Source organism: Pangasianodon hypophthalmus, chromosome 4 (genome assembly GCF_027358585.1).
Source record: "Pangasianodon hypophthalmus isolate fPanHyp1 chromosome 4, fPanHyp1.pri, whole genome shotgun sequence".
NCBI classification, from domain to species: domain Eukaryota; kingdom Metazoa; phylum Chordata; class Actinopteri; order Siluriformes; family Pangasiidae; genus Pangasianodon; species Pangasianodon hypophthalmus.
The window spans coordinates 8,422,027-8,442,298 of record NC_069713.1 but is presented as its reverse complement, the minus strand read 5'-3'; the positions used below and the strand labels follow the sequence as shown (position 1 = coordinate 8,442,298).

Below are 20,272 nucleotides of genomic sequence, written 5' to 3'. Positions count from 1 at the left end.
TAGGTCTTACAAGCCAAATGTGGGTTGAGCATCTGAGGCTGAGATTAAGAACTTCCTTCCTTCCCAGTCTTCTGATGAGCAGATTGGTTCATGTCCCAGGCTGTCTGGAGAGCAGTAAAGGATCAGGCCATCCTCTACCGCATAATTAAAACATCTTTCATGGGTGGACAAATCATAAATTCTTTAGCTAGCCAAGCAGGCAAATAAAAACTCCACTTTCATGTTTTGTTGCCTGGAAACCTAACTAACTAGGCTAAAAAGTGTTAGCTAACATATTATATTAATATATGGTGAGCTAGTTAGCTCAGTAATACAGACCAAAAAGAAACAAATGAATACATGATCATGTGAACATTTTGGTGTAGCTACATACAGTACCAAAATACAAAAACTCAGTAAGAAGTTTGTGTTTTTTCCCCCTCGGAACAATCGATGTTTCACAAATGCTCTTTTTCATCATAACACATCTTAATTGGATGCCTATTCCTGTGTCATACAATGGCACACGGTAATTATATCAATTACTGCTTCTAACTTTAAATTTATCCTCCACAGAGTTTGACAAAATTAATTACAAAACTTATCTTAAGACTAAAAAAGCCTCAAGGCTTCATTTAATTAAAGTCATTTGGGTCTGTTGAGAAGTATTTAAGAGCTAAACTTATCATTATCAGCTAACCTGATAATGATTCATTAAAGCCGTACCCATAAAAAACCTGAGGATGAGGAGGAGGAGGAGAGGAGAGGGAAGGGAGAAAATATTTAAAACAAATCATTATTCCTGCTGTTTGTATAATCTGAAAATGAAAAATCAGCCGAATGCATCAAATCAAAGAGTTTTGGCTCAAATGGTTTATCAAAATCACTAATCACACAAGAAGCAGGGTTTTATTTATTTATTTTTCTTGTTGTTGAACCTACTTTCTTCCAGGCAACTGCAACTAAAAAACTAATAGCTACTCATTTGTCCACCCCTGATCTGAAAACCTGAAGTTATCACAGCAATGAGGTCAAACTGTCAGCAGCTTAGGGAAGCATAAGTCTTTATTTTAGCAACAATACAAACAAATTTGTGATTTCTATTCTTTTATACTCATATTCAAGATTTTATCGTACAATTAAAAACGTGTACTTTACAAGGTGCATCTGCTGAGTCTACTGTTGTGTTACACGTTACAGAGGGTATTGTTGGTAATCGTAACGTACCTGGAAAGAAGGAGAAGTACCTAAAGTAAATATTTATACTTAACCCAGTCAACTCTCTGAAGAGGGTCCCTGTTGTAAAGATCATTACGCTGCCACAAAAGAAACTGCAGCTAACTAGTCAATTCAATTTCCCAGAATGAATCAGGCAGAGTTTAATAGAGCTAATCAAACGTTTTTAAAAAAAGCTTTCCATTGCATAGTTAAATTGATTTGTGCTTTCGCTGTAAATTTTATGTCTGAGAAACATGAAATTTATGATAAGTTGAATTTGCAGACATTATATATATATATATATATATATATATATATATATATATATATATATAATCATTACGTAATGGTTCTTTTTGTTGTAATGAGTGTTCGAAGTTGAACAACTGACTGTGTTTCTGTCATTTGATTCTATAAATATTTGAATTTCACTCTTAAATCTACAACAATTCAACAAAAACATCCAAAGTCCAAATGATTTCTGATTGGTCCATCTACAAGCTAAACACGTTTTTCCATTTATACGTTCAAGAGGTTCTCAATAGCCACAAACAATTAACTACAGGATATAATTAAATAAATAATATTTATACAAACAAAATGCTTTGTTGAATCCCATATTAAACCTAATACTGGGCTAAAGAGATTTGTTTATCTATTTAGCCAAGGATTAAGTGTAGCCCAAAAAAACTAGGCTTCATTAACTTACCATAACACGTCATTTGTCTTTATTCACAACAAATTTAATATGCTACTAAGATTATGAGGTAAGTTTTAGCCATCTAAAGAAGACTGTGTTTGTTTTCAGCAAATTCAAGTCTCCACAGATAATCATCTATGTTCTATTTATATTTACAAGGTTCCTCGCTACATCTATTGAAATTGAAACTCTATAATATCTATATAAATTATTTAAAGTTGCAATGCAAGTCTCTGGACAAACAAACTTCACCTCACACACTGCATATTTAAGAATAACAGCCATGTTCCACCTCCTCATGCTTGAGTGTTTATAAGATGGTGGTAAACATAAAACCAGCTTGTGGCTGTATAAATAATTGACACTCTGCATGAACTGAAGTTAATTGTGAACATGCATGGTTTCTCTTCAGCAGTCCCTTTCTGGGCAGAGGTCTGAGGGTTGGAGGTTAGTATATGTCAGGTAGTTGGGAGTAGTTCCTGCTCCAGTAGCCACCAGAGTAAAGCCAGTCTTGTCCTCCATTGTGTGGGTTTGTTCCTTGGTGGAACCACCTACAAGAATGAGACATAAAATTATGTTAGCTGGTGATTTTCATGGGAATGTGTGATTAGCACCTTCTCTATATCTAAATATTCTCTCATGCTGAATTTAGCACACATAGATAAAGAGAAAGAGAAAGCGAACACACTATTGTTGCAGCTCTTTAATAAACCACTTCAGTATTTCTAGCTGGTCTAGGTGACATCAGTGCAAATTCAATGAAGATTCTCAAATTCTAGCAAAGTTCTGAAAGACTGGCAAAATTGTCAAACTCTAGCAAAATTTCCAAAGTCTGGTAAAATTGTCAACCATTATAAAGTTCTCAAACTCTAGTAAAATTCACAAACTCTAGCAACATTCGCAAACTCTAGCAAAGGTCTCAAGGTCTAGCAAAGTTATCAGATTCTAGTTAAATTCTCAAACTTTAAAATTCACAAACTCTAGCAAAGTTCTCAATCTCTAGTAAAGTTCTCAAACTTTAGTAAAATTCACAAACTCTAGCAACATTGTCAAACTCTAGCAAAATTTCCAAAGTCTGGTAAAATTCTCAACCATTATAAAGTTCTCAAACTAACATAGCAAAGTTCTCAAAACCTGGTACAATTCTCAAACTCTAGTAAAATTCTTAAAGTCTGGTAAAATTATAAAACTATCGAAGTCAGGTAAAATTCACATTCATTGTTCTCAAACTCTAGCAAAGTTTTCAAACCCTAGTAAAATTCTCAATCCTAGCAAAGTGGTCAAAATCAGGTAAAATGCTCAAGTTTTAGGAAAATTCTCAATCCTAGCAAAGATGTCAAACACCAGTAAAGTCTGGTAGACTGGTCTGGTAAAGTTCTCCAATGCTGATAAACATGTCCCAGTCTCAAACACACCTGATCCAGATTGTTCATTAATTATCACATTGAAACTGGAGTTTGAGAACACAGCTATAAATATGATTAATATCAGGTCTAAAGCCTGGAAATTAAGAGCACACCAAACACACTGATGAGGAGCTCAAACCTGGGGCCGAGGGACAGGCTTTTTGAAGCAATAAAAAATGATGATGAACATGAATTAATAAGATCACAAGTCAATACTGAAACTTTGTGCAGCTGAAACGTTGTGCAGCATTTTTAGTATTAAAAATAACAAACTTTCATATGTTCTCATCAAAATCTAATTGAACTATTCAAATATTAAACAAGTTAGACAAATATCTATGGCATCATATTTATAAATTTATGTCTTTAAAGTTATTTATTCAATAGGAACCACGGTTTACATACAGCACACTACAGAGGTAATATAGTTATCTATTCTATAAAAATGAAATCTGGAGCCTTGAGATAATGGGTAGCTAGAGTAAAGTAAACCTTAAAGTAGAATAAGTTGCTCTAGTTTAAGAATACTGTTTTTTTTTTCTGATGTTTATTTAAGTTCAGTCATTATCTGGCTATTGCACCAGTAAAACCCCATGGAAGTAAAAGTACTAGTGTGTGCTTTTTAAGCATATCAAATTTTATTAGTCGATATCATCACATATTGGAATTTTTAGCACTATAAAAATCTCTAACAGTTGCAAAATTTTGAGCCAGATCCTATTATATACAGTAAAAAAGGCTTACATGGTTATTCTGGAACAATGAATGGCTTAAGCAACAAATCAGCTTACAGAGGCATTGTACAGGGTAAGCAGTGAATCACGGATGTGATATAACAGAAGCATGGCTCAGGGTTTATAGCACAGTCTGCCAAAACACTAACCTCGTCTTCCACTCGTCATTGGATTTGGAACGGTTTTTCCGCGCCACTCTCTGTTTTTCCTCCACTCTCTTCTTCTCAGCACTGGCCAAATCTGAAAGCAAGAAATAATCATTTGCACTGTGCAGATTTAAGCAATACACATTGATTCCCACCTCAAATAAAATCAGCTAGAGCGACTATTTCCTGAGATTTCCCCGTAATTATCATGAAGTAGAAAAAGGCTTTTGTTTTCAGACACATTTTGAAAAGTACTTCCTATAGCAATAACTGGGTGTGAATTAATCATCCTTTCGCCAAGTCACAAGGGACAGGCATCAACACGCAAGCCAATATCCCCAGATACATAATTAAAATTAAATATTGCTGTACTGTAGAGTAAAACTCATTTTATAGCCTACTGACAAGGCATGTGAAAAAACAAGCATAATCTGTACATCAATTTCAATAATCTGGTTCTAGATGACAGCAGATAAACATTTCACTTCTGAAACCAAATGCCACTGGGACCATTGTAAATCTCTTGGTACGCACAAAAATCCTTTTCTTTCCCATCACTGTGACATGAAGGACAACAATTTCACACACCTCATTTTGAAAAATCATGTGTATTGTGAGCAAAAAAATTGCTCACTGGCTACTTGCTCTTGCGCCATCACTTGGACACTAACTTCCACTACGCTTTTGTTACGTCCCTGGACGTATTTTGGCTTTCCATCTGTCTCTCTCCCTCTCTCTCTCTCTCTCTCTCTCTCTCTCTTTCTCCTAATCGTTCAAGTAAATGGGAGAATGTTGGCAAAAATGTTGGCATATTTGTGCCCATCACATGTGTCCCAGTTAGCAGCCATCGGCCCTTTTGCATATCCAAAATTTATGCTAGTTTTTTTTACTTTGAGTTGTAACTCTATGCTAGTCTTTGAACATTGTACAATACAGCATTATACTAGCTTTTTAACTCTGACAAATTTCAATCCTATGCTAGTCTTAAAACTTTGTGTAATACAGCATTGTGTTAGCTTTCTGTCAATTTTCAGCTCTATGCTATTTGAACTTTGTATAATACAGAGTTATGCTAGCTTTGGTACTCTGTCAGTTTTCATATACAGTATATGCTAGTCTTTGAAGTTTGTATAATATAGCGTTATGCTAGTTTTAGTACTGTCATTTCAGATATATGATAATCTTTGAAGTTTGTATAATACAGTGTTGTATCAGCTTTTGTATTCCATTGATTTTTAAAAAAAAATTTTATATATATATATATATATATATATATATATATATAAGTTAACATTTTAGTAGCTTCATTGTACATATAGCTGTATATATTTATGCAATTTATAACTGCCTGGACACTGCAGGGGCCTTTAGTTTTGAGAAAATACATTTTGCTGTCAGAATATACATGTCTGAACTGGTGTAAAGGTTTCTTTCTGTACCTATGTCTCCGTTCTCCAGGGCACGGATGTCAGGCCGGAGGCGGCAGTCTGTAATAGGGAGATTCTCCTTCATGTCTTCCTCCAGCTCATTCAGTTGCATAGCGAATGTGGAGAAGGCGTAGTACTAAATGAATGTAACAATAGTCGACATAAGCCAACAAAGTCTGCACAGTCGATACTGTAGTAATTCTGTAGTTTTAGGAAGGCATGACAACTGGATGCTTCACAATCGCCTTTGATTATAACACAAATCCCATGATTTACCCTCTCTAGAAATTTTTAAATGATCTGGATAACTAGATTGTAGACATGTGTATATATATGTATATATATATATATATATATATATATATATATATATATATATATATATATATATATATATGTGTGTGTGTGTGTGTGTGTGTGTGTGTGTGTGTTTCTATAGTTTGTAATCTCCAGCTAAGTGATAACTAGAAAGATCAGTCTGAAACAAGCTGGAGTAAAAGAGCTGCAAAATAATTTTCTTATTTAAATCATTAAATAATTGTTCTTCTTATTTAAAATTGCTTTAAACGCAACATCCATGTGAAAGACAGAGAAACAAGTCCCTAACTTTTAATTGTGCCCAATAACTAAAATGACTATTTTTATAAAATATAATATTTATAAATATATATAAATATTTTATATATTTAAAAAAAAACAGTGAATAAAGTTAATAAAACAAGAAACAAAATGCTAACTAAACTTTCCAAAAATCTAAAATTGGAAATAATATAAAACTCAGAAATGATAATAATACTCAAATGTTTAGGCTGCAATTCATAAAGAGTAAAACTGGCCAAAGATCTGTAGTTATATTCCACAAAATCTGATAAATATGTTCCCTTTGATTTGATGATGAAAACTGAAAAGATGACTGAGCACGTCTACATTTTCCCACTGTAGTTCTTACCTGAGCTGAGTTTTCAGGTCTGGGTGATATCCTCCAGATGAGTTCACTGCCCGGGATGACCTGCACAGTTTCGGCCTCAGGAAGGGGCATCTCCTCAGCCTCCTCATCCACATTGCCCTAATGGAGGGCAACAGAAACCATGGCAGATATTTAACTACAGCTGATCTTCATTCTAAACCTTTTTCATCATTTCATTCTTGCAATGGGAATTTATTTGTGTTCACTGATTGGGCGAAGTGTGAACATTGGTTTTCACTGGTTTTGAGGTTTGTTCTAATGAAACAAGCAAGTGTTATTGTGTCACAAAATATAAGATCTTGCCATGTACCAGTAAGGAAATTAAACAGGAGGAGGATTTTTTTTTTCATTCATCTATTCATGAGATTTATTGGTGAGGGTAAAAGTAAACCTATCCCTATGCCTTTTTCTGTTGTCTAATGGCCTTTTCTTGTAAAACCCCATGCCGAACAATTTATTATTCAGTAAATGTGTAAATGCAAGAGCCAACCCTCCATTCATGCATTTATTTTTAAGCTATGCATTTATAATCAAGTTAAAAATGCATAACTTGAGTCTTTTCCTGATTTCCTGATCTGATTCTATTTACATCACACACTTCTACAAAGTCATTCTGATTCCATTACAAAAGTTTACTATAATAAATGTTGTATTTTAATGCATTTTGGTTCCATTTCTAAGTCAATAATACAACTTGAAAGTCTTCTAAGGATCATCATATACCACTAACCCTCACCTGCTTGCTGCCTTTCTTCTCCTCACCAGTTTTCTTATCTGCTTTTTTGTGAAGGTCAAACGCAGCTGGATCCACTGTGTACAGACATTCAGTCCATTTGCCGTAAATGGCGCAGATTTTCTTTTTACTGCAGAAAACGAGCATGTTAATGTCAATGCTGGCAACCCTTTACAGCAGTAGGCTCTTGTCAAGGCTATTCAGTTTAATTGGCATCATAAATGCCAGCTTTTTAAGATGTGCTTCAAATAAAACATGCTGACGAGGCTAAAAATTAGTGAAAGCTGCTTAGGGAGCATTTAATATGATTAAACTTTCATTTACAATGAGCAGCGTTAACAGTTTTCACTGATGCACTCTTTCCACAAATTCAATTCACTTTCTGATTGAAACTTTTGAAGAAAATAATTATATTATTTACTTGGAATTACCATAAAGGTGTTTAACTAATAAATATAAAGCCCAAATGTTTACAAGTATATCTGCAGAATATATGATGAAAAAAATATTCTCAAATAGATATTTGTGTATAATTATACCACAGCACTGTTAAATTCTTAATTCTGATTGGCCAGAAGGTGTTAATTAATTTTCTATAATAGCAGCTCTGACAGTAGCTCTGGCTTCAAGGCAAATCACACATTTATATCAATGTTTTGTTCTAATATGCTATTGTTTCTGCAGTTACAGCTCATTCAGAAGGACTTGTATGGTGGACACCCCACATAAACAAGAGGAACTAACTTGCTTTGTGTACATTCCACAATATTAAATGCAACTATAAACAGATGAAAAAATGACATGTTATTCTTTACTTAAAAAAAAAAAAAAAACACAAAAGTTGGTGTTGGCAAATTGCTGTTGTATAAGAGGACCAACATACTTCAGGACATACTGTTATAGTAAAATAATCAACAACAGGGTGGTGTGATGAGCCCAAATGTGAAGTGGAGTTACTGTTACATATGCTTAAATACTGTTTATTTGTTACATATAAAGTACTAAAATGATCAAAAGGGCAGTATACTGGCTAAAAATACAATTGTGATATTCTACCTTTTATCAAGTATGTAACCCTCCACTTTGTGTAGCTCTTTGCCAAAGAGGCCACATGACTTGAATGTCAGGCTGCACCTTTCACCAGTTCTGTCAAAGAACAAACAACAGACATTGTGCTTTTAGGGAAGAATGGAACATTTTTGTGCAAAAAGCAAACAAAAACATTTTTGTGAGAAAACCGTCTCGGTTCTTAAGATATTAACTGAGTTAAACCCCATGGAGTTTGGTGATAATTACAACAATAAAACAAGCAATTTCAACTGAAATGAAAGGTGTCTGCTTTTCTAATAAGACTGACAGGAATTTAATTAATGTGAGTCGTTTCTGTAATGAGTTTCTGTAACCTTACTTGCCCTTACTTATGGTTAGTAACTTCCACATTGCCGTACTGTTCAATCCACAGCTGACCTACAATGATGTTATGGACGCAGCATGTAGGATTGGTCCAAGTGTATGCTTCCTTGTGTCTGGGCAAAGAAGAAAATGTATTCAACATTAATCAAATGTATATTGGATACACCAATTCTGAGCAAAACACCCAGCAAGAAAGCCAAAATGCCAGAATGTGCTCTGACGTCTTTAGCTTTTCTAAACACTTTAAACAGCATTTCTGATTTCTGGACATTTATTCAAACTATTTTTTTATTTAACTGTAGATTCATTGTAATTTATGTTTACATTTATCCATTTATCCATTTGGCAGAAGCTTTTATCTAAAGCAAGCACAAACCAATCATTCAGTGACACTTCCAATCATCCAAAAATCTTACAGCCATAGCATGGATAAAAATCAGTTGAACTCACTTGGGGAGCTCTAGAGTGATGATTCCACGAGGCTCTGCCTCTACACTCTTTCCCCAGAACTTGAGTTTAGGGTAGATGGAGCCATGAAACAGGAAGTCATCATTTAGGCCTTCGGCATGGAATGCACTAACAGGTGGGTGGTGGCTCACCTGCTCTGACATCCATCTAAAACCCAGATCCTCTCTGATAAAGACAGACACACAGTAGAACAGAATTGAGCCTTGAAAATTTGTAACCAAGACCCATTGAGCAGAAGGACGTTTAAAAGATGTAAAATGATGCCTTTGCCAACAACAAAGTGACATCTAGATTTTGGAAGAAGGTTTTTAATAAGTCTTTCCAAAACATTAAAAAGATTATTAGAGTGGTATACATGATAACAAGCTAAATACCAAAATAGCTATATAGATATTTAGGGGCCAAATCAAGACTGATCAGGATAAATCAAACTAATGAAAATGTTCATGGACCAAAAAGAAGCACCAAAACTAGGCATTCTATTCTGTTCTATTCTTATGTTTTTGTTCAAAAAAGGAAGGTAGGTCTATCCAATTTTAGACTGAATAGGGCTATACAAGTTCCTGAAGACCCTCACTTTACCAAAACTATGGGTGGCAAAGCTGTGCAGCCACAGGACTGGTTCATGTCTGTCAGCTTGTGCAACACTTGTTCCCATTTCCCTGGAACACACATTCCAAGGGCAGGCACTCTAATTCAAAGGCCTGGCTTTTGGCCTCTCCCTAGTGCCATGGCTGTTTTATCTCCTCTGATGGCCACTGGCATCAGGGCACTGCAGAATTTGGATGACTGCCTCCTGTGTGTTTGCACCAAAGATGACACCAACTGGGACACAAACTGCAGCACTAAGGCTCACAGGGAAATCAGAGAAGAGCTCTTTAACAGCAAAGTGGGTCACACAAGTGGGTATCCACGACATGAGGATAGATCCACTAAGAATGCTACCCCATCACTCACAGCATGTGGCAGATATTATTAAGCTTGCCAATCAGATTCAGCCAGGCCACCCTGAGCGGTATCAGTAACTGTTGAGGACACTCAGACTGACCATGGATGGTATCAGTGTCTGTTGAGGATGCTCAGACTGACCATGGATGGTATCAGTGTCTGTTGAGGATGCTCAGACTGACCATGGATGGTATCAGTGTCTGTTGAGGATGCTTAGACTTGCTAGAAGTGTGGGCATTCCAGAAATAGGCCTGCACTTGGACACCAAATGCTATAGACTGAAACATCTCCTTGTCTCACTAAAATAAGTTTATGTTTTGGCCAGTTCACAGACATGAACACTTCCTGGTGCTCTCAGACAGTGTTGGGATGGTCAGCTATAAATCAGCTATATAGGTTGTGTGGCTCTCTCCACTTGCATGGAAACTCCTTGGGTAGGTCTGTAGGTCTTCCCATGACTGGCGTCAGTGATAGTGATACATCAATGGTAAAAGAACATACTGTCAAAACTGTAAAAAACATCCAGGGGAGTGATGTCTGCACCTCGAGGTGGTGGCCCAGATCTTGAGGAGGTTTGGCAACACATAGATGGACCTTTTCACCAATGAAAAGTCAATACATTGCCAGCTGTTGTTCTCCCTGGCAGACCTGGAGAATCAGCTGGGACAGGTTGCCCTGGCCCACCACTAGCCTAACGACTCTTTATGATTTTTTTCCTTTACCATTGGTTCCAGGTTTCAGCTAGGCCACAGAGTCATACTTGGCAGATTGCTTCTTAAGCAAGATGGACTTCGAGATTTAGCACCCTCCGTCAAGTTTCCTGTGTTGTCTGGTTCCTTGGATTGAATTACCAACTAAGAACTGTCATCTAGCAATTCAGTAAATACTTATGAATAAGTAGCAATTGTGCTCACAATGATGTTCAGCTTATTATTTTCTCCCACTAAACACCAGCAAGTCCTTACCTGCCCTAAAGGTGTATGATGCAGCCATTGCAGTGCACCATGGCACCATGGGTGGCATCTCCCTAGAGTCTCTTAGGCTTATTCCTACCTTTTAAAAGGAGGAAATTTGAATCACTTAAATAACCTTACATGTATGTCTATGCATTAAGTTGACTTGAAGTGGGTGTCTTTGAAAACTGTTTTTTTGCTAGTCATCATTACAATGAGTTCAAGAGATTAAGCTTGCCTTGCATCACTGGTTGCCTAGAGTGTCCTTGTGGCTGAATACAGTTTTTTTTGCCAAAGATCATATTATCCATCATTGTGAATCAACATGACCTTGCAGCCTTCAGGGATGGCGGGCCTGCAGAATATTCCATGTTCTTCCTTGCTATGCCTTATGGTGCTATCTGGAACCATTCAATTCTCAGACCAGCTGTTTATTTGCTATGGGGGTAAGAGATGGCTGGATGATTATGATGATGTCCCTCACTTGGTGGTCTATAGATGGTCTGGGTACCCAGATAGTACTGTGACACTTTGTAATGAGCATCTTCTTCTCATTGCCCTTATTTTGAGTGAAAAGTGAGCGTTTACATGTGTTTTCAGAGTTGACACATGTAATGTATAATGGAAGAAGGCATAACAGTCATTACAAGCTTTTGTGATCGAATGCATTTAAATGATTAAAAAGATAGATGCAGTAAAGTCAGTATAATACTGGTGGATATTACTACCAATTATTAAGTTATAATGATTAAATATATCTCCCCATTGACATGTATTCAAAGTCAGTGATGGTACAGATTACTAAATTGCCAACACTCACCTGATTAGCTCATATGTTTCTCCCAGCAGTGGGTTAAAGGGCTTTCCGGTCCTCTCCCACTGTGATGCCACAGCGGAGACGGCAAATGCAGCCACACACTGTTCAACAAAAATATACATGACTGCACTGTTCTCGTTACATAACACACATCAGAAATGGTTCTGAATATTTGAAGACTAGAATGTTCTTCCAGATACACGTTCATAGAAACGCAGTTATACTGAACTGCATACACACAGCTGTCATTATAATACAGCATCACTGTGCGCCCTTCATAAAAATTTCAAAAAGTTCTAGTATGATGTTATATCACACCATCTATTGTGTTTTTTAATACAACAGCCATCCAACCCGGATCCTGGAGATCACGCACACTGTGCTGGTGGTTTTCAACCTAATTTTTTTTTTTGTAGCGTATATGTGATTACCACAAATAAAATTTTGCCGTGTTTTGAAAACAGACGTCTGGTGGCTCAAGTTGATGGTGTTATGTATACATAAGCCTTCCTCTCTGGTCATGCATCACCCTTTTTTCCATTTTACCTCTCTTGACAAAACTAAACCTATTAACAGATTTTAAAAAGTTCCCATGGACTTTACATTTTAAGCGAGTTTTGCACAAGCAGTTTTTTTTCTCCTCACTATTTAAAGTCCTGTTTTTGGTAATCACACATTTACTACAAATGTCTTTTATTCTAGTCTATGAGAACAGCATTAGCCTCTGCGGGGTAACAAATAATCACGCCTAGAGTTTGAGTAACTAACATATATTAGATAAGGAATAAAACACTTGGAGGCTTGTTATTATAGGAAAATAATCAACAATATGATAGTGCAGCCCCACGTGAAGTGGAGTTACTGTTAGCAACTTGTCCCAAAGTACTTTATTCCGCTTCTACAACAGCAATTTGCCAGTAGTGATTTTTTTTTCTTAATTAAAGAATGGCATGGTATTTTTGTCCATTTATAGTTACATTTAATGTTGTGGAATGCCTGTGAAACTAGTTAGTTCCTGTTATCTCTTATTACAACACCTATAAACAGTCATTCCTTGTCTTTCTTGCTCTCTTGAACTTAATAAGATAAAAAACTACAACATATGAACAGTAATGCGTTTGCTTTAAATAACAACTCGTTTTTTAAAATCTGTTTATTATTAGGCTTAGATTATGTGGAATGTCCACCATATACTGTATGTTCCTGTATAAGCTGTTAGTATAGAAACAACAACGACTTAGAACAAGTGCATTAATATAAACCTGTGATTTGTTTTGCAGCTGGAAATAGAAAATGTATCAACACCTTCTGACCAATCATAATTGAGAATTCTATTAATAACCTTTTTCAAAAATAGCTCCTGTACTGTAGAAAGATGGTGTTACCTTCATCCTCTGGATGGAGTCTGTGGAGGTGTTGGCTTGGTGGATGAGATACGTGTGCTCCATATATTCTGTGAGACGCTGCAGGAAACTCAGAGGCTCGTTGAAGATGACTGGCATGGCAATTTTCGACAGTTCCTGAGTGAAAGTGTATATCAACAATTACTCACATATTTTCAGATCTCACCCATGTGAGACACACTTACATGCAACAAAATCCTTGAAAGTTAAATTTCAGCTTTGGCTTAATAAAGAATAACAGATATAAACCTAGCAGCGCAGCCTGTCACCATAGAGAACGATATAGACAACAGACAGCCCAAAAGATTTGACTCACATCTCTGCTCATAAATCAGACCAATTACAGGATTGTACGCGAACTGCACCCAATTAGCAAACCCCCACACTAACTACAGCTGTTTAATTATACCTCACTTCCCTTACAGTAGGTACAAGCCACCTGTTAAACCCACTGTTTAATGTTTCATATTATATGCACATCATACAGTTTTGCATATATATGAAGAAAACTAAAAACAAAAGAGTGCTTACTTCCAAAGGGCAAAAACCTATTTTTACTTTACTTGATCAAAAATACATTTATCTGAACTTCAAAAAGCAAAAAGGTTTGGGTCAAAGAAGAGACATGTCTTGTCTTGTCTTGTCTTGCCTTCTCATATAGAAACTGATTACAACAGTACATAAACATCATTTCACTCTTACTATTCTCTTGCCTACAGAAAAAAGGCTACACTTTCTATGTCCATAGTTATAGTGAACTATGAACCCTTTCATATCGTAAGTCATAAGGAACATATACACATCATAATAATTATTTATGAAAATGCATTACACTTTATAGCTATCTATATTATTATAAGTAGTGTTCATGAAAACTTACTTATACCAACTGGTGTTGCATGTCCTGTATTTGCATACTGAAATGTGATTGGCTGTTATATATTATGATGCAATAACACTTGCCTATTCTAATCAATTCTGACACAGATTTTCCAATGACATTTTAGCTCCTGTTTCTTAAAAGAACAACAACAACAAAAAAAAACCCCTCAAATCAATTACTCTGAAAGAATTTAATCATAAAAGATAAACTATTTGGCCAAACGTTTGTGAACGCCTGACCATCACACTCATATGTGCTTCTTCCCCGAACTGTTGCCACAAAGTTGGAATTGTATAGAACACCTTCGCATGCTGTAGCGTTGAGATTTCCCGAGCTCCATGAAGACATGGTGTGTGAAGGTTGGAGTGGAAGAACTCGAGTGTCCTGTACAGAGCCCTGACCTCAAATCCACTGAACACCTTTGGATTTATTGCCTTTATTACAGTAGATCACTACTCACTCTCAGTGCTGGCTTTATCTCAGGAGATTACACTAACTCACACACACACACACACACACACACACACACACAGATAGTATAGGATTAGGCAGGTGCAGTTATCCACCGCGGGCCTCTCTGCAGTGCGAATAATTACGTTAGGGAATATTATACAAGGACCTTTAGAGGCTCTTGTTTATTTCCAAGCGTAGTGTGAGTATAATGCGGCTGTATGGATTACTGTAAAACTGTCAGGGTCATGCAGTGTCACACTGCACTAATTCTGTGTAAGATTCAATTTTTAATCAATACGCAGCCTACAGGTAAAGTGTGTCAGGGCAGCATTGTAACAAAGCCATATAAATAAGTAATTAAACAATTAAGTAATAAATAAATAATGTGTATGTAAGGAATAAAACGGGACATGGTGTGCTGGTAACCCTACCTCATATCACAACACCCTGTCATTGATTGTTTCATATAACATCATAGCAGTGTTCTTACACCACAGAAGTTTGCCAACAATTATACTTTTTATCCATTTATAGTTACATTTAATGTTGTGGAATGTATATCACTTACATTATAGCAGCAATAAACAATTATTCCCTCACCAACCTCTCCTTTTTACCTCTGAGTGCTAAAGTGCTGACACTGGAGACTCCTTCCAAAAAAAAAATACTAACTAAATAAGCATCTCCTCACAGAAAACTTCAACATTTCAACAGTTATACACATGTTGTAATCCATTTATTTGTGATTTGGCTTACAGCTGGAACTACATTCAGAGCTGCTGTTGTAGAAAATTAATCATCACATTCTGACCAAACAGATTCGAGACGTCAACAGGGCTATGGTATACAGTATATAGATACAGTATATCAGGCTAGAGGATTCATTTGTTCATTAATTCAGAGACATAATTTACCTCAAAGAAAACTGTATTTAAAAAATAAATGCCTGGGGAAAAATCTTCATTGTTATGTCTTGAAACAGCAGCAATAAAATAGAAATGAAAGAAAATATAATAAAAACTAGAATAAAACAGATGTAATAAACCAAGATAAATAGAATAAATGTAATAAAATGTAAATCTATGAAAATATATTAAAAAGAAAATAAATCAAATACAATAAAAAAGATTTAATAAAATATTAATAAATGCAAATTACACTATGTATAAATGAATGAACGAATGAATGAATGAATAAATAAATAAATAAATAAATAACCACTTGCATTCAATTTAATGTTTTGAAAAGAACAGAAATTTTGTATTTTTGTTTCATATGTTATTTTTTTCCCCTCAAGGTGCATACTAATTGTTCTGAAACCAAAATTTGACAGCAATGAGATGTTTCCCACCGCATTGTCTAAAATAGCATCAATTCCAATTTCTGATTACAGTGTAAGCCTAAAAAAACAAAACAATACAAATAATTTCTTTTTGGAGCCCCAGTGTGTTAATAAGCTATTAAGAAGTTCAGACAATTATTTAGCAATGGAGCAAGCTTTTGCCATGGAAAGGAAGATATGAATTCTGAGTCACTTTGTAAGGAGCAATTTAACTCTTCCATAAGCATAAAGAACATTAACAGTGTTTATTTAAGTATATACCTAAATCTATTGAAAAGAACATTTTAGAACTGAAAAACACAGTCAAATTTGCTAAAACATTTGCAATGTTCATGAAGCTTGTGATTAAAACTTCACTCACCATCCCAATACATTTCTTGAGGATGCTCCAGATGCTCACGTCATTTCTTGAGAACATTGGAGCAGGAAGAGACGTTCTGGTTGAAGCATGAAAAGCAAAGTTTACTGCATTATGATTTGAACAAAAGTTTACAAATCAGTTTACTTAAAATATGTATATGTTATAGGTATATAGAGAAAGTGTCAAAAAAGTTTCACTCTGCCAATCTTCCAAATTAAAACCTCAAGGCAATACAATACAGTTAAGATAACAATGAAGATAACAATGAATACCTTTTTTAAAAAAAAAAAAAATTGCACAATAAACAAACAAAAAGCCAACTTACCAGTGCAAGTAAATATAAAATAGAGCTGTAAGTGTAGAAATTTAAGTGTACATAAAGTAAAATGGAAATATTCTTGTAAAAAAACAAAACAGACTTAATAGTAATACTTAATATAGTGTATAAAGGGCAGGAGGTTCCCAATTACCTTTGTGGCAAAAATTATTCAATCTTATAAAAACTGAAGTAAGAGGACAAAATATAAAAAATACAAAGTTAAAAAGTTGCGTCAGCTTTGAACTTCAGCTTTGTATCAGCTTTGAATTCAGGGTCTAATATTTATGGCTTAATATCTTAAGTATTAGAATAATTAGAAATAGTAGAATAATACACATGGGGGTGTGTGGGTATAGGAAAATCATCCATAAAACAAGTTAGTTCCTGTCATCACTTACGTTGTAGTAGCTATAAACTAAGATAAAATAAAATGCAGCTTGTCATATTACCAAGAACAAGCTGACAATGGAGATGCCTTTTAAAAATGCTAAGTAAGCATCAACATATCGACAGTTTAAAAAAATCAGTTCATGAAAATCATATAATTGTTGGAGAGAACTGTATAATTTCAAGGCTACACTATAGATATTGATTCATAATAACTAATATAAGGGAAAGATGTTAAAGCTTTAATAATAAATTGGGAAAACTGCATCTTTAGACAAGGTCTAACTAGAGGTTTAGGATATAAATAGAGAGCTTGGTGAAGTTACCGTACAGTCTAGTACACTTTCTCAGTGCTGTCATGAGGAGATGCTATTTAGAGCTCTGATATGCTGAAGTATGAAAACTGTCCTTGCTTTAGCTCAGTTTGAATTCTCACCTGCTGGGTGCTGAAATATTTCAACTAAATGATTTGATGCTTATTTGGAGAATGTTTTGGAGATTTACTTTGAATTTCTGAGGTGGGGGACGAATGGGAAAACTGTTGTGCAAATATTCTAACAAAACTTCCAGGATTAGAAAGAAAAAGGAGAGAAAGAAATTTGTTTGACATTAATTATAGACCAGGGCCTAAAATGAGCACCAGCCCGCCCTCCAAATACAGGGAAAAAAACCTCACTTGGAACTTTATGGTGCTGCTCAGCAAAAAAAATAATAATAATAAATAAAAAATAAAATAAAAATAAAAGTGTGCATTGTATGGTCCATATTTGTATCACTTTTAATCTGTGAATTTTCTATGCAAAATGTAAATCCTGTGTTAATAATATTGTCACATCGCAGAAGCTTAATTCAGCAAAATGACTTGCAGCCAGTGTGAAAAGACGAACAGATCGAACAGTAACAACAAACAGCAAGAAAAAAATAAATAATAGAAAAAAAATTTAAATAATGAAAAAAGGTGGTCTGAAGGACCACAATAGAAATAAGCATTGTGGGATTATTGCATTTTTTTTCTCAGTGATTTTATTGTGAGTATTTCATTAGTCATAAAGAAAAAAAATAAATAAATAAATAATAATAATAATAAAAAAATGTATATATATTTTTTAAAAGATGGTGGATAGATTGGCGTTGTAGAATTATTGCATTTTTTTTTTCTTAGTGATTTCATTGTAGCTATTTCATTCGTCAAAAAAAGAAAATAACAATAATATATATATATATATATATATATATTTTTTTTTTAAAAGATGGCGGATAGGTTGGGTATGATCAAGCTAATAATGAAATGAAATGAAATGAAATGAAATGAAATAAAATAAAATAAAATAAAATAAAATAGCCAAGGGCTGTTAGCTGCTTTCAGAATTTAGCACACTTAAATAGTAACTTTTCTGCACTATTGTTACACCCTGACATATTTGTACTAGCATTACGATATGTTTTGACGGACACTACAATACGAAGCAATTCTGTAAACTGCTTTGGATAATGGGGTCTGCTAAATGCTGTAGATGTAAAAGTAAATGGTGATTTAATATACACCCAGTACAGAAAATTGCACACACTCACACACTTAGTTACCTTACACTACTGCATAGTTGTGTTTGTTCCATGAATACAGAATCATTAATATTTAAATTAGTGGATTTATTTGGCTGTTGATGGCTACATGTACATTGTAAGCATATACCATACTATACATTTCAGCACAGTGGAATGTTAGAGCCAATGAGATCCACACAAATTATGACTCCACACACTCATAGTTTTTAATAAATGTGATCAGTAGTAACTTGGTCGTCGAACCTCCACCAGCTCTGAGGGTAAATCCAGAGTAAATCCTGTGATGGGTTAATAAAAGGCCCGTATCAGGAAGCGGATCTTGTGCTTTGGAAACAGTTACCTGACACCGAGGCTAACGATCAGCTTGCGACTGCTGCCGATCCATCCTCATGCAAAAACCATGAGAGTTTGCCAGGACGGTGTGTGTATGCAGCAAATGTGTGTCTATGTGAGTGTGTGTGTGTCTATGTCTGTGTGTGTATGTGTGTGTGTGTGGATGTGAAGAAAACATACAGCAGATGCATAGAGAATGACTGTATCAGACTGATTTTTTTTTTCCAATGACTATTTGCAGCGTTTTAAGAAAAAGTAACTGAAAAAAATCTGCAAACCTGCAAACAATAATCTATAAAATACCACGAACCAAATGCTATAGGCTTCTAATGGATGAGCTATAATCCTTATATACACGTCACGCACAAACAAACCTTAATCCTTTTAATTCCTGTGAGCTTTTGAGACTCACCTGTGTTTCTTCACACCATTATGGTGGGTCTTGTCTCCATGGTTCTCCTCCCCAGACATGCTGGCAGGAGTGTGAGCTTCTGTTGCGTGTAGATGAGCCTCTCAGCAGCGTCAGCTAAATCGGAGGACACTAACACTACGTCCTCTCACACTGCTGTCCCACTCTGACTCTGCAGAATGGACAGAACACATAGACAGACAGAGACACGTACAGCTGTGTCAGTAACGTAGTTACTGCACACCGGGTCACATAACCCTCCCTTCCTTTGGTCCCTCCTTTGCTCGCTCCCTATATCCCTTATTCCCTCCCTCCGTCTGTTCTTCTGGCACACCTGAGAAACCCCACCTGAGGGATCCGGTTCCAACAGAAGAGGCAGCCAGGCAGCTCGCCTCGTCCATGAGTGTGCAGGAAATAAGATAAATCAATCTGCAAAACTGTCTGCCATGATATATTACTTGATAAATTTACATAAGCACTTGTCAGTTTAGATTAATAAAAATTTTCAGATTGTAATTATTGCAGAATGCAGTTTGAATGACGCTAATTATATGCTCGTTATAAGCTTCCTTTACCTGTTAAATCATATCTCTGCTGATCAACTACATTTGCAGTTTTTTTTACCTAACCCATTTCAGTACACATTTATTTCATAAACATAAAAATGAAATAAATTTTAAAAATCTGTTCAAATATTTTTCTCATTACTCAAATGTGTACAGTGATAATCTAACCATACAGTATATTGGTCCCATAGAGCTTAGCAATGCTAAGTTATGACAGAATGAGGGAACTCCAAGTTCAATTCAATTCAATTTTATTTGTATAGTGCTTTTAACAATAGATATCAAAAATAAGCTTTACAGAAATATATAAATTCAGGATGTAAATTTTAAATTTAGAAATT

The 20,272-nt window shown here is 35.3% G+C and overlaps 1 protein-coding gene across 1 annotated transcript in view; it reads right to left on the bottom strand.

Annotated features, from left to right (window-relative positions):
- Positions 1 to 868: 868 nt before the first annotated feature.
- The window catches only part of LOC113526636 (oxysterol-binding protein-related protein 2), a 42,993-nt gene continuing 23,589 nt past the window's right edge, over positions 869 to 20,272 (bottom strand). The window contains 12 exon segments of the mRNA XM_053233659.1: positions 869 to 2,448; positions 4,187 to 4,277; positions 5,623 to 5,746; positions 6,560 to 6,676; positions 7,314 to 7,440; positions 8,367 to 8,456; positions 8,729 to 8,836; positions 9,174 to 9,356; positions 11,913 to 12,010; positions 13,295 to 13,429; positions 16,352 to 16,427; positions 19,369 to 19,537. Coding sequence (XP_053089634.1) covers positions 2,346 to 2,448; positions 4,187 to 4,277; positions 5,623 to 5,746; positions 6,560 to 6,676; positions 7,314 to 7,440; positions 8,367 to 8,456; positions 8,729 to 8,836; positions 9,174 to 9,356; positions 11,913 to 12,010; positions 13,295 to 13,429; positions 16,352 to 16,427; positions 19,369 to 19,537 — 1,421 coding nt within the window. The 3' untranslated portion in view covers positions 869 to 2,345.